The 12,941-nt window shown below is 33.6% G+C and overlaps 2 protein-coding genes across 8 annotated transcripts in view; one reads left to right on the top strand and one right to left on the bottom strand.

The window, feature by feature from the left end:
- The window catches only part of arhgap44b (Rho GTPase activating protein 44b), a 52,888-nt gene extending 51,548 nt beyond the window's left edge, over positions 1-1,340 (top strand). For 4 of the 5 annotated variants that reach the window (XM_051124610.1, XM_051124613.1, XM_051124611.1 and 1 more), the window contains one exon: positions 426-1,340. In XM_051124610.1, the coding sequence (XP_050980567.1) occupies positions 426-538 (113 nt within the window). In that variant the 3' untranslated portion in view covers positions 539-1,340. The remainder of the gene's footprint in view (positions 1-425) is intronic. The other variant, XM_051124612.1, reaches the window with a different exon arrangement.
- A 5,389-nt stretch (positions 1,341-6,729) lies between these two features.
- The window catches only part of LOC127174179 (testis-expressed protein 47), an 11,681-nt gene continuing 5,469 nt past the window's right edge, over positions 6,730-12,941 (bottom strand). For 2 of the 3 annotated variants that reach the window (XM_051124502.1, XM_051124499.1), the window contains exons 4-7: positions 12,451-12,509; positions 12,001-12,211; positions 9,581-9,737; positions 6,730-7,438 (exon numbers count right to left, since the gene is read on the bottom strand). In XM_051124502.1, coding sequence (XP_050980459.1) covers positions 7,398-7,438; positions 9,581-9,737; positions 12,001-12,211; positions 12,451-12,509 — 468 coding nt within the window. In that variant the 3' untranslated portion in view covers positions 6,730-7,397. Of the gene's footprint in view, positions 7,439-8,314; positions 8,374-9,580; positions 9,738-12,000; positions 12,212-12,450; positions 12,510-12,941 lie in introns of all 3 variants that reach the window. The other variant, XM_051124501.1, reaches the window with a different exon arrangement.

Genomic DNA, 12,941 nt, shown 5'->3' with positions numbered 1-12,941 from the left:
TTTTTATTTTATAAAAAAAATTATAATTTTTTTAATATTTAAGACTGGAGTGATGATGCTGAAAATTCAGCTTTGATCACAAAAATAAATTACATTGTAACAGATTCACACAGAAAGCAGCGGTTTTAAAGTATAAAAATATTTTAGAATTTTTACAGTGTTTTTGATCAAATGCAGCTTTGGTGAGCAGAGACCAAAAGCATTTAAAAACATTAAAAAACTTACCAACCCCAAAACTTTTGAACAGTAGTGTATGATGCATATTTAAGAGAAATCTTACTAATTATACATCAGAACTGTACTGTACTGTCTTGTACACTCATTTACTCTTTTAGGCCAGAAAAAGAAAAAGCGTCTGCACACCAGCGAGATGTTGACGTGCTAATGAATAATATTCTAACTCGGTGTTTTGTGTTTGTCCTCAGACTCGTGGTGTGATTTGGACGTTCCCATAATAAGCGTCGAACTGGACGGGAGATGCAGGAACTCTGTGGATCTGATAGAATCAGAGGAGGAGTCAGAAAGCACCGCCCTCTGACCCCTGGATTTCCCACAATCCTTCACTCCCCCCCTTCACCACACAAATGACATTGTATTGTCCATGTGATCCTCTGCACTGACCCACAGACAGGATCTGAAGCGCTGGTCACGTCACGGTGCCGTCCTGATCCCGTCTTCTTTGTGTTTTTATTATGTTTTGCAGTTTTTCCATGTGGTTTGTGTTCTATTTGCCTTATCTGAGTTCTTGCACTTTTGCCTTGAAGTTCGTGTGACGTGTTCGGGTGTCGAAAATCACGCAGATCACACTGAAACCTCGTTGTGTCCAAACCCAGACTAGCATCTCACCACCTATACAAACAACTCCTGACACACTACAGCACAATCTGCTCATATCAGATGGACGTGTGTGTGTGTGTGTGTTTGATGAATGTGAACGTCTGAGATGAGATTTGAACAGAAAGATGCTCTCGCTGTAGATTGCAGTCAGATTTTAAATCTAATGATGTGGCGTGAATGAGAATTTACCATTCAAAAGTTTGGGGTTGGTAAGATTTTTAAGTCTCACCAAAGCTGCATTTATTTGATCAAAAATACTGTAAAAATATGATATATTATTATAATTTAAAACAGCTGTTTTCTATGTGAATATCTGTTAAGATATAATTTATTTCTGTGATGCGCAGCTGAATTTTCATCATCATTACTCCAGTCTTCAGTGTCACATGATCCTTCAGAAATCATTCTAATATGCTGATTTGCTGCTCAACAAACATTTCTGATTATTATCAATGTTGAAAACAGTCGTGCTGCACAATATTTTGGGGGAAACTGTCAAGCATTTTATTTTTCATGATTCACAGATGAATAGAAAGTTTAAAAGAACAGTGTTTATTTAAAATAGAAATCTTTCACAACAAATAAATGTCTTTACTGTCACTTTTTTTTGTTAATTTAATGCATCCTTGCTTTTTAAATGTCCTTCAAAAATTAAAAATCTACTGACCCCAGACTTTTAAACAGTCGTGTAAATAAAAAAAATAATAATATTAAAATTTTATCAATTTTTTTTTTCTAAATTTAAGATATTAAAAATCTGAGTAAATGCTGGAAAAAATTAAATCTAACCTTACTGAAAAATTACAGATAATATATAAAGTATCAAATCGCAAAAAATATCAAATATAAAACAGATATAAATTATTTATATTATATTAACATTATCATTAATAAGACTTAAAGAGCAGAAAACAGCGAGGGCAGGTTATGAATGTGTTTATCATCATTTCACCTAAATATTTTGGAATCAGGATTCCCATTCCTTATGAACAATTACTAAATAATGATTTTTTAGAAAAGAATAACATGTTTTTTTTCTTTTAATTCAGTACTTTAGAGTGGATTAATATATGTAAAATGTTAAATAAATTATTTTTTCCAGACCTGGAAATTACATTTTAACCCTTTGATGCATAAACTATTAAATCAATATAGGGGAGAAAAACATGTTTCTAAACAAGAATATCATTATTCCTTGCCAGCAGTTATAATCTTTTATTTTTGAATGATGTATTTTAAGCATTTTATACATCTGACAACTGCAATAAAACATAGTAGCACATATTATAGATGATGCAATGTATCATAAACAAGAAACAAAATGACAATTTAGAAATAAAGGTCAAAGGTCATCATCTGTCCTGTCTTAATTTAGTGCATCCAAGGATTATTGTTAAAATGTTTCAAAACATCACAATAATCCATAATAACACTTCCTCCAGTGAAAAAGTGGGTTGGTCTGCATCAGGAGAGAAATCTGCACAGATCAAGCCAAAACAGTCTAAAACTGTGAGATGTGAGAGACAACAGGAGATGGACTTTTTCACTGGAGGAATCCTTATTATGAATTATGAACTCGTATTTGAATAAAAAATGTCTCGATGGATTTGTTTGAGCTTTTGTCTTCTCAAGATGTGAACTGATGGACTGGAGTGGTGTGGATTACTTGTGGGTTATTGTAATGTTTATATCAGCTGTTTGGACTCTTATTCTGACGGCACCCATTCACATCCATTGGTGCGACAGTGACTGAGTTACACATTTCTCCAAATATGATGAAGAAACAAACTCGTCTTAATCTTGTATCACTAATGATCTGGAAAAATGACATTTAATAGCAAAAGAAATGTGTCATTGCATCACTGTCTCACCAATGGATGTGAATGGGTGCCGTCAGAATGAGAGTCCAAACAGCTGATAAAAACACCACAATAATCCACAAGTAATCCACACCACTCCAGTCCATCAGTTAACGTCTTGAGAAGACAAAAGCTCAAACAAACCCATCATTAAGACGTTTGCAACTAAAATACCATAGTCCATAATCCATAATAACACTTCCTCCAGTGAAAAAGTGGTCTGGTCTGAATCAGGAGAGAAATCTGCACAGATCAACCACCATTTACAGTCCAAAACAGCTCAAAATGTGAGATGTGAGAGACAACTGCAATAAAACATAGTAGCACATATTATAGATGATACAATGTATCATAAACCAGAAACAAAATGACAATTTACAAGTAAAGGTCAAAGGTCACCATCTATCCTGTCTTAATTTAGTGCATCCAAGGGTTAAAATTTCCTGATATTTCCATCTTTTCCTTGATTTGAGAATCCTGTAGTGACCAAACAAAGGCCGCTGAAACGTCTGATTATCATGAATGAATATGTAATGAATAATACATCACAAACTCTGCTGTAAGTATTAGCATGTGTAAATGCCGTTCACTTTCCGCTGTACATAGTCTATAGAAGCAAAGGTCAAATATTTATCAATCTTTCTCTCTCTATATAAACATATATATGTATATACACAGACAATATTATTTTTGCTTCAGACACAATGCTGGTGCGTGTAAATACACTAATACGAATCGCCGCGGTTCCTGTGAAGGTCTCTGAAAACAGGACGTTCCGGTGCGTTTGCCGAAGAATCAGACGCACAAATAAAGCGAAAGAGATCCGGATTGCGACAGAGATTAAACCGAAGTCACACGTTTACCTCTGACGGATGCTTGTCGTGTGCGAGCGTCTGTCCGCACGTTTCAAAACCGCATCCAAACGCCCGAAAAGTCAACACGAAATTCATTTTACCTCCATAATGTGACGTTCTGAATGAAAGAGGAGAAAAATAAATGGTAAGGTCATGTTGAGTTTAAAAACCTCCTAATGTGAATGTCTGATGATTGCGTGTGCTTCATTATGTGCATCCAAAACAAAATTTGACTTCAGGTGACACATTAATCCAGAAGAATATCAGTAGATCAGGGAAACGGAGTAGTGAATCTGAAATGCAACGCGGAAAGAGTCTACAAACTCCATGTTGCTGGTTTTTGTGTATTTTTGCAGCTAAATTGATTTTATTTTCCTAACGGATGAAAGCAGGTCTGTCAGGAACGCAGAGGTGAAGAACTTTCATATGTTTGTGGATCTGAATGTGCTTGTTTTTCTGTCTTTTGATATGGTGGTTTTGTAGTTTTGTTGGCTGAAGCTCATTTTTATATGAGGGTTTTATCCGCACAAGCCCACTGAAGAAGGTCAGCCTGCTGTTTTAAGTGTTTTAGCAGGTTTAAAGCAGCGCTTTCAGTAGCAAACGCAATCTAATGTGTTGAACTGACCTGATATTGGTAGCTGAAATCATGATTAGCCTAAATATGTCATAGAGAAACACGCAAGGGTCGGGAAACGTGATTAAAGTGCATTGTTTTGGGGATCAGTCTGGGTTGTTGTAAGATGCTCTGATAAGTAGATGTTTGTAAATCTGCCGCATGCTTTGCATTCATTACCTACAATGTATCTCAATTTCAGACACTTTTTATACATCATAGCTTTTTGAAAAAAAAATGAGAACAGAAATACCCAGGCATTGCAGATAGTCCAACCCAAAATATCAGCTGCTAATCGAGATCATCAACCGCTCAAACTTCCGTAGATCGCATGCAGCCTCCGTCTAATGCTGATTTGTGAACAAGCGACTTTAAAGAAATAGTTTGACAATGTGCTCATCATCAGGTCATCCAAGATTAGGATGAGTTTGTTTTCTAATCAGATTTGTAGAAATGTGTGATTGCATCACTTGCTCACCAATGGATGTGAATGGGTGCCGGCAGAATGAGAGATCAAACAGCTGGTAAAAACATCACAATAATCCACAAGTAATCCACACCACTCCAGTCCATCAGTTCACATCTGGAGAAGACAAAAGCTGAAGCAAATCCATCATTTAGACATTTTTACCTAAAATACATTGAGCCCATAATCCATAATAACACATTCTCCAGTGAAAAAGTGGTCTGGTCTGAATCAGGAGAGAAATCTGCACAGATCAAGCACCATTTACAAGCCAAAACTGTCCAAGATGTGAACTGATGGACTGGAGTGGTGTGGATTACTTGTGGATTATTGTGATGTTTTTATCAGATGTTTGAATTCTCATTCTGACGGCACCCATTTACATCCATTGGTGAGGCAGTGATTGAATGACACAAATCTGATAAAAAAACAAACTCATCTACATCTTGTATCAGTAATGATCTGAAAAAATGACATTTAATAGCAAAAGAAATGTGTCATTTCATCACTTGCCCACCAGTGGATCCTCTGCAGTGAATGGGTGCCGTCAGAATGAGAGTCCAAACAGTTGATAAAAACATCACAATAATCTATAATAACACTTTCTCCAGTGAAAAAATGGTCTGGTCTGAATCAGGAGAGAAATCTGCACAGATCAATTACCGTTATGAACCAAAATAGTCCAAACAGCTCTAATGTAGAGATGGACTTTTTCACTGAAGGAAAAAGGATTTTTATTATGGATTATGGACTCGTATTTTAGTTAAAAACATCCTGATGGATTTGTTTTAGCTTTTGTCTTCTCCAGATGTTAACTGATGGACTGGAGTGGTGTGGATTACTTGTGGATTGATGTTTTTATCAGTTGTTTGGATTCTCATTCTGACGGCACCCATTCACATCCATTGGTGAGCAAGTGATGGAATGACACATTTCTACAAATCTGATGAAGAAACAAACTCATCCTAATCTTGTATCACTAATGATCTGAAAAAATGACATTTAATAGCAAAAGAAATGTTTTTTTTCTTCATTGCCCACCAACAGATCCTCTGTAGTGAATGGGTGCCATCAGAGTGAGAGTCCAAACATGTGATTAAAAACACCACAATAATCTATAATAAAGTTTTCTCTAGTGAAACAGTGGTCTGGTCTGAATCAGGAGAGATCTCATTCCGACGGCACCCATTCACTGCAGAGGATCCATTGGTGAGACAGTGATGAAATGACACATTTCAAATGATACAAATCTGATGAAGAAACTCATTTACATCTCGGATGGCCTGAGAGTTTTTTGGTGAACTATTCCTTTAAATCATACATTTTCAATGAAAGTTTAAAATCACCATCTCTTACTGACACTGAAATTTTTACAGCGCCGTCACTCACAAGCTCTTAAATAAGTTCTTTCTTTATCTCATGTATATCTGATCAGTATCACTTAGCAGACTAATTAATGACTCAGTAACCACACAAACCATGTGTATATTTGTGTGCTGGAGTTTTTAATGCTGCATGCTCTTTCACCGTCATGCCGTTGCGTTCTGTCCATTTCTTATTTATTTACTGTTACCAACATGTTTCATGCTCGATTTACACTTGAACAAACGGGGGCCAAATAAACGGAGCGTCATTTCCTCAGAGAATGATTTTTTTTTTTACATGTTGTTGTTTTTTTTTAATGAAGAGGCCCTGTGTGTCAAAAATGTGTGTTTTAAATGGAAAACTGGAATAATTTGAGACGGGATGTTCAAAGTCTCATGAAGCTTAAAGAACAACATCCTTCATCAGAATGTGATCTCGATAATAAAATCAATCATTTTTAATTACTTATATTTGTACGTGCATTTTTATTCTACCGTAAATATATCAAAACTTAATTTTTGATTAGTAGTATGCATTGCTAAGAACTTCATTTGAACAACTTTAAAGGTGATTTTCTCAATATTTTGATTTTTTTTTGCACCCTCACATTGCAGATTTCTAAACAGTTGTAGTCAAGAGTCAGAACTAAATATCAGAACAATATCTATTAGGTTTTGGTAAATCTAAGGTGTTTCAGAAATGAAGCAGGTTACAAAATCACAATGTGCTGAAAAATGATAAAGACAAAGATTTATTTCTTCAGAACAACATCACTGATGAGTCATTTACAATAACAACATGTATTAAAAAATAAACTAGATTATGTATAAGACAATGCAACAATGCATTATATATTTTCATAATTGTAAAGTTAAATGCATTATAGAATTTGCATATTCCTTGTAACATCTGATTTTGGTTGTCTGTAATATGTTTTAATGCATTATATGGTCAAAAGGTGTAGCAATTAATAGATACACTGCAAAAAAATGCTTTTCTTACTTAGATTTTCTGTCTTGTTTCCAGCCAAAATATTTTGAATTCTTAAATCAAAAAGGATTTTTTAGACAAGCAAAAATTATTGTCTTGTTTTCAAAAAAAAAACAGTCAAAATTAAGTGAGTTTTTGCTTGAAACAAGCAAAATAATCTGCCAATGGGGTAAGAAAAATAATCTTGTTTTCTGCTTGAAATAAGATAATTTTGTAAGAAAAGCATTTTTTGCAATGCAAGTATTATAATTTATTAAAATTGTGGTTGCAGTTATTCATGAGATCATGCAATGCATTATAAGGTGCATTACAAAGCATAATTAATGCATTACAAATAATTTTACAATGCATTACATTTAGCGGCTTCAAGAGTTACCAAAAAAAGTAAAAAAGATTTAAATGTATAAAGTTGTTCAAATAATCTGAAGATGTTCCACTGCAGGCCACACACATTCTGTCAAAATACACAAAAATGACAAATATTAGTGACATATGCAAAGAAATGTTCATACACTGTAAAAAATAAAAAAAAAAACAATTTGTTGAGTCAGCTTAAAATAATTTGTTACCCTGCTGCCTTAAAATTTTAAGTTCAGTCAACTAAAATAAGTTTATTTAACTTGAAATGTTAAGTTGTACTAAGTATCGACTTAGATATTTGTGTTTGAGGAACTTAACAGATGGGTAAGTAACCCAGCTGCCTTAAAATTTTAAGTTGACTCAACTCAAATATCTAAGTTGTCATTTAGTATAATTTAACATTTCAAGTTGAATAAACTTTTTTTTGAGTTGACTGAACTTAAAATTTTAAGGCAGCCAGGTTACAAATTATTTTAAGTTGACTCAACAAATTGTTTTTTACAGTGTAGTTATACGCTATATTAAAGATAATATGAATAGCTGTATGTTCATGGAAACGTTCATGGAGTTAGCTGGCAGTTAGATGAGATGTTTGAAGAAAGAATGAGAATAAAAAAAAGAGTGTTGAAGAGTCATCACTTTCTCCTGAATTCTCAGTAACTCAGGAGAATGAATGGAGTCTTCTGTTATGTCTCACTTAGTCTCAGATGTTTCTCCTAAAACAGACTTAATGAGCTGCCAGTATATTGGATAGACTAATCTTGGCACATGAGATCTCTTCTGAAGACACATGTGAGATCACTGGGGTCTTTTCTCAAGAGAAACATCTGAGGAGTGATTTGTCTTGCTTTGGGTTGTTGTAGTTTCTCAGGGGGGTTATTGAGTCATAAGTCCAGTAGACATGCACGCATGCGGTCTCTATATACGCTCTTATGTTTGCATGCACTGCAGAAGCTCAAACAAGACGTACCTCCTGACCCTAAATCCAAACCTACACTGTGGTGGGACGAAAACTCCCGAAAACATGGCCTTAAACAATCAGATGCACAAAACAACACGTTCAGGAAACAACAAACTCGTGCTATATGTTTACCTCCAAATGATTTATATCCAAACATACTATAGAACAATATGATAATTGCTGTAATAGAGTTTTTTAATAGCATAAAAATGACTAATACAATGACTGCATAGAGCATAAATTAAAAATGATGTATAAATACTCTATATTTTAAATAATGTGCTGCTGTCATGTCTAACGCTGTCAAACGATTAATCACAATTAATCACGTCCAAAATAAATGTTTTTTTTTTTTTTATAATATATATCTGTGTGTTTATTATGTATATATAAATGCACACACATGCATGGATATATTTAAGAAAAATGTTATGCTTACATATTAAATATATTTATATATAATATAAATTACATGAATATTACATAAATATTTTCAAAATATATACTGTATGTTTGTGTATTTACATATACATAATAAATATGCACAGTACACACACATATATTATGTAAACAAAAACTTTTATTCTGGATGCGATTAATCGTTTGACAGCCATATGTCACATTATAGAAAATCTTAAAGAACACAAAGACAACTTTAAGAGCTTTAAAGGAAGACTTAACCCAAAAACGAAAATTCTGTCATCTACTCACCAAACAGTTGATGGCAGCCATTGACTTCTATACACTGTAAAAAACAATTTGTTGAGTCAACTTAAAATAATTTGTAACCTGGCTGCCTTAAAATTTTAAGTTCAGTCAACTCAAAAAAAGTTTATTCAACTTGAAATGTTAAATTATACTAAGTGACAACTTAGATATTTGAGTTGAATCAACTTAAAATTTTAAGGCAGCTGGGTTACTTGTTTAGCAAACACAAATATCTAAGTTGTTACTTAGTACAACTTAACATTTCAAGTTGACTAAACATATTTTAGTTGACTCAACTTAAAATTTTAAGGCAGCAGGGTAACAAATTATTTTAAGCTGACTCAACAAATTGTGTTTTTTATTTTTTACAATGTAGTATGTAAAAAAAATAGTATGGAAATCAATGGCTACCGTCCACTGTTTGGTTACCAAAATTCTTCAGAGTATCTTTTTTTGTCTTCAGCAAAATAAAGAAACTAACAACTGGAACAACTTGAAGTGAGTAAATGATAACAATTTAAATTTTTGGATGAACTATCCCTTTAAGAAGAATGTAACGTGCGTTACCGGAGTCCAGACGCTGGTGTAGCGGTGAATGATACGTGCTGATGTAGCGCTCGGGACTCAACAGCGCCTCCATCTGGAGCAAACGACACACCGCGGCCTGAGGAGGAACCAAATCTGACGCGTCCTTCAGCACTTCATCCGGAATCACTTTAGATCCCTGTTCAAACACACAGATCTCCCGAATGTGAGAAATAATCCACCTTTTGACGACGGTGTGAGTAGTTAAACCATCCGTAATCACAACCGAAATGTCTTGTTTTGTTTATTGACAGTGTCGGGTTTGAGATTGACTTTCCTTAGGACTTTAAATGAATACTGCACCGAAATATGGACGCTTTTTCCTCAGATTTATTCACAAATATAATTTAGGCGCCAATAATATTGACGCGGCATTTTGAATTTTGAGCGCGAACGCCTATTCAAAAATGGCGCGGTTTGTTCGTTAGGTATGAAAGAACTAATTTCGGCGTCAGTTATGTCGATATTACCTTTTATAATGACTGCATTGGCAAAACTCTTAATATTTTCTTAATATCAATCCACAGTATTGAAGCGGCATTTTCGAATTTTGAACACTGACGCTGATTCAAAAATGGCGCCTTCGTTACGGTAAGAATTAATGTGAATTTGGCTTCAGTGACGTTGACATTAATTTCATAATGAGTCTTTCAGTTTGAACTAAGATAACTGTAATGATAACTAAATAAAGGCTTGTTCACACCAACAACGACAACTTTAACAGAATATTAACGTCCACACAACGCACAATTACGTTCTGTTAATGATAAGCTGGAAATAATCGGCCGAAAGTAATTCCAACGATATCGTTCTGTGTTGTTATTGGTGAAGTTGTTGTGTGATTTCCATATTCTCATAGAATTAGAATATGTAAAATTTATCTTTATGTTATAGTTGTTGTCTTTGTTGAGAGTGTTTTGTTTAGCACACCTTTTTTTTTTTTTTTTTTACGTTCTGTGAACTGTATACAGCAAAAAAATATATTTTCAAATATATTTATATCACATTAATTAATTAATTAAAAAAATAATTAGCAAGGTATATATTTGCATATTTAAAATATGTTTTAAAGTGTCATTACGAAAATATATTTTCTATCAATATAGTTTTCGGGCAATATTTTAAAAATATTTTTTGAAATATTGTTTTTATATATTTATAAATTTATCAAACGTATTAACATTTATAAATATATACAGTAAGATTGGAAATGTATTTTTTTTTCCCAAAAATATGTTTTGAAATATGTAACCCTGGAGCACAAAACCAGTCTTATGTTGCACAGGAATATTTGTAGCAATAGCCAACAATACATTGTATGGGTCAAATTCATCAATTATCGATTTATCGATTTTTCTTTTATGCCAAAAAGCATTAGGATATTAAGTAAAGATCATGTTCCATTAAGATATTTTGTGCATTTCCCACTGTAAATATATCAAAGCTTAATTATTGATTAGTAATATGCATTGCTATGAACTTCATTTGGGCAACTTTAAAGGCGATTTTTCTCAGTATTTGGATTTTTTTGCACCATCAGATTCCAGATTTTCAAACAGTTGTATCTCAGATAAATATCGTCCTAACAGAAAGCTTATTTGTTCAGCTTTCAGATGATGTATAAATCTCAATTTCGAGAAATATACACTTATGACTGGTTTTGTGGTCCAGGGTCACATATATTTTGTTTATATGAAGCTGGAAACTAAATATATTTTCAATTTCAAAAATCAAAAATATATTTGTTTGAGCTTCACCATTTGAAACATATATTTGTAAACCGTGGACCACAAAACCAGTCATAAGGGTCAATTTTTTTAAATTAAGATTTATACAAAGGACACTATTTGGCTGTGATATCACCTATTTGACTATCTATCTGAGGGTGCAAAAAATTAAATTATTGAGAATATCGCCTTTAAAGTTGTCCAAATGAAGTTCTTAGCAATGCATATTACTAATCAGAAATTAAGTTTTGATATATTTACTGTAGGAAATTTACATGGAACATGATTTTTTAACTAATATCCTAGTAATTTTTGGCATAAAAGAAAAATGTATAATTTTGACCCATACAATGTATTTTTGGCTACTGCTACAAATAAACTCATGATACTTATGACTGGTTTTGTGGTCCAGGGTCACATTTAACTTATATTTAAAATATATTTTGTCCATAAAAACTACTTTGAAATCTTTATTTGAACTTCAAGATAAAAATGTGCTGTTTCACATTAATTTTATAGCTCTATACTCTGTTTTTCAGCTATTTTTAGTTATTTAGCATCTACTGTTATTTCTCCTGGAGAATTTTAGCAGAAACATCTCAGACAAAGAGACAAAATCCTGAGCAATGACAGAGCATTTCTACATTTACGCACAAATGCATTTCTGCTCTCTACCGTGATGAGTTGTGTCTTGTTGAAGAGGTGGCGTCCGAGCCGCAGGAGCTGACGGAGAGTGTGGCTCACTAGTTTCTCCGGGCTCTGTTCGTCTGAGACGAGAGTCCGTCGGCTGTCGGACTCATCCAGCAGCTTGTAGTTCCAGTGCTGGAAGAGTCTGCTGGGAAGGTCGTGGGACACCAGCAGGATTCGGGGATCCAGGATCGGCCCGCTGCGGGTCAGAAAGGTGCTGTATTGTTTTCATGTTCATTTCATTTCATTTTAGTAGTGTTTATTTTTTTTCTTCATATGTCTATATAGTGTTTCTTAATTTTATTTCAGTTTTAGTTTTTAATATTTTAATATATTGCTTTAAACTAAATTACAATGATATGTATTGTTATAGAATTATGGGTATTTTAGTGTATATTAGGGCGACAGATCTTCATTAATCGTCAGTGTTCATCTCACCTGTTTTCCTCCATGTGTCTCAGGTCTTGTAGGACGGACAGCAGAGCTTCAGTCGAACACTAGTGCATGAAAGACAGTCATGGATTTACATTTTACAATCTCTGTGTCTCTTATATGAGGAGGTGTGAGGCGTTCCTGACCTACAGGATTCCAGATTTAGGAATATGATGCATCATTTACTCTCACTCATGTCATTGAAAACCTGTAAGACTTACATTCTTCTGCGGGAAACTAAAGTTTAGATGTTTACCATGCAGAAACGTTTCAGCTAAAGCTCTCCAACCTCATTTTCAGATCTGGACTGAGTTTGTTTTCTTTCACTGTTATGATAAGGACAAGATAGAAGCTTGCATTTATGTAAGTAATATTTTATAATTTGACAAAATTGCAGCTTGATTGGAAATGATGCACAGTGAAAATATTCAGATTTTTAACTTTATTTTCTTTTATTTTTGTTTAGGTAATTGTAAGTGTAGTAATATTTTTAAAAA

Source organism: Labeo rohita, chromosome 12, assembly GCF_022985175.1.
Source record: "Labeo rohita strain BAU-BD-2019 chromosome 12, IGBB_LRoh.1.0, whole genome shotgun sequence".
Classification (NCBI taxonomy): Eukaryota; Metazoa; Chordata; class Actinopteri; order Cypriniformes; family Cyprinidae; genus Labeo; species Labeo rohita.
This window is presented reverse-complemented; position numbering and strand designations above follow the sequence as displayed.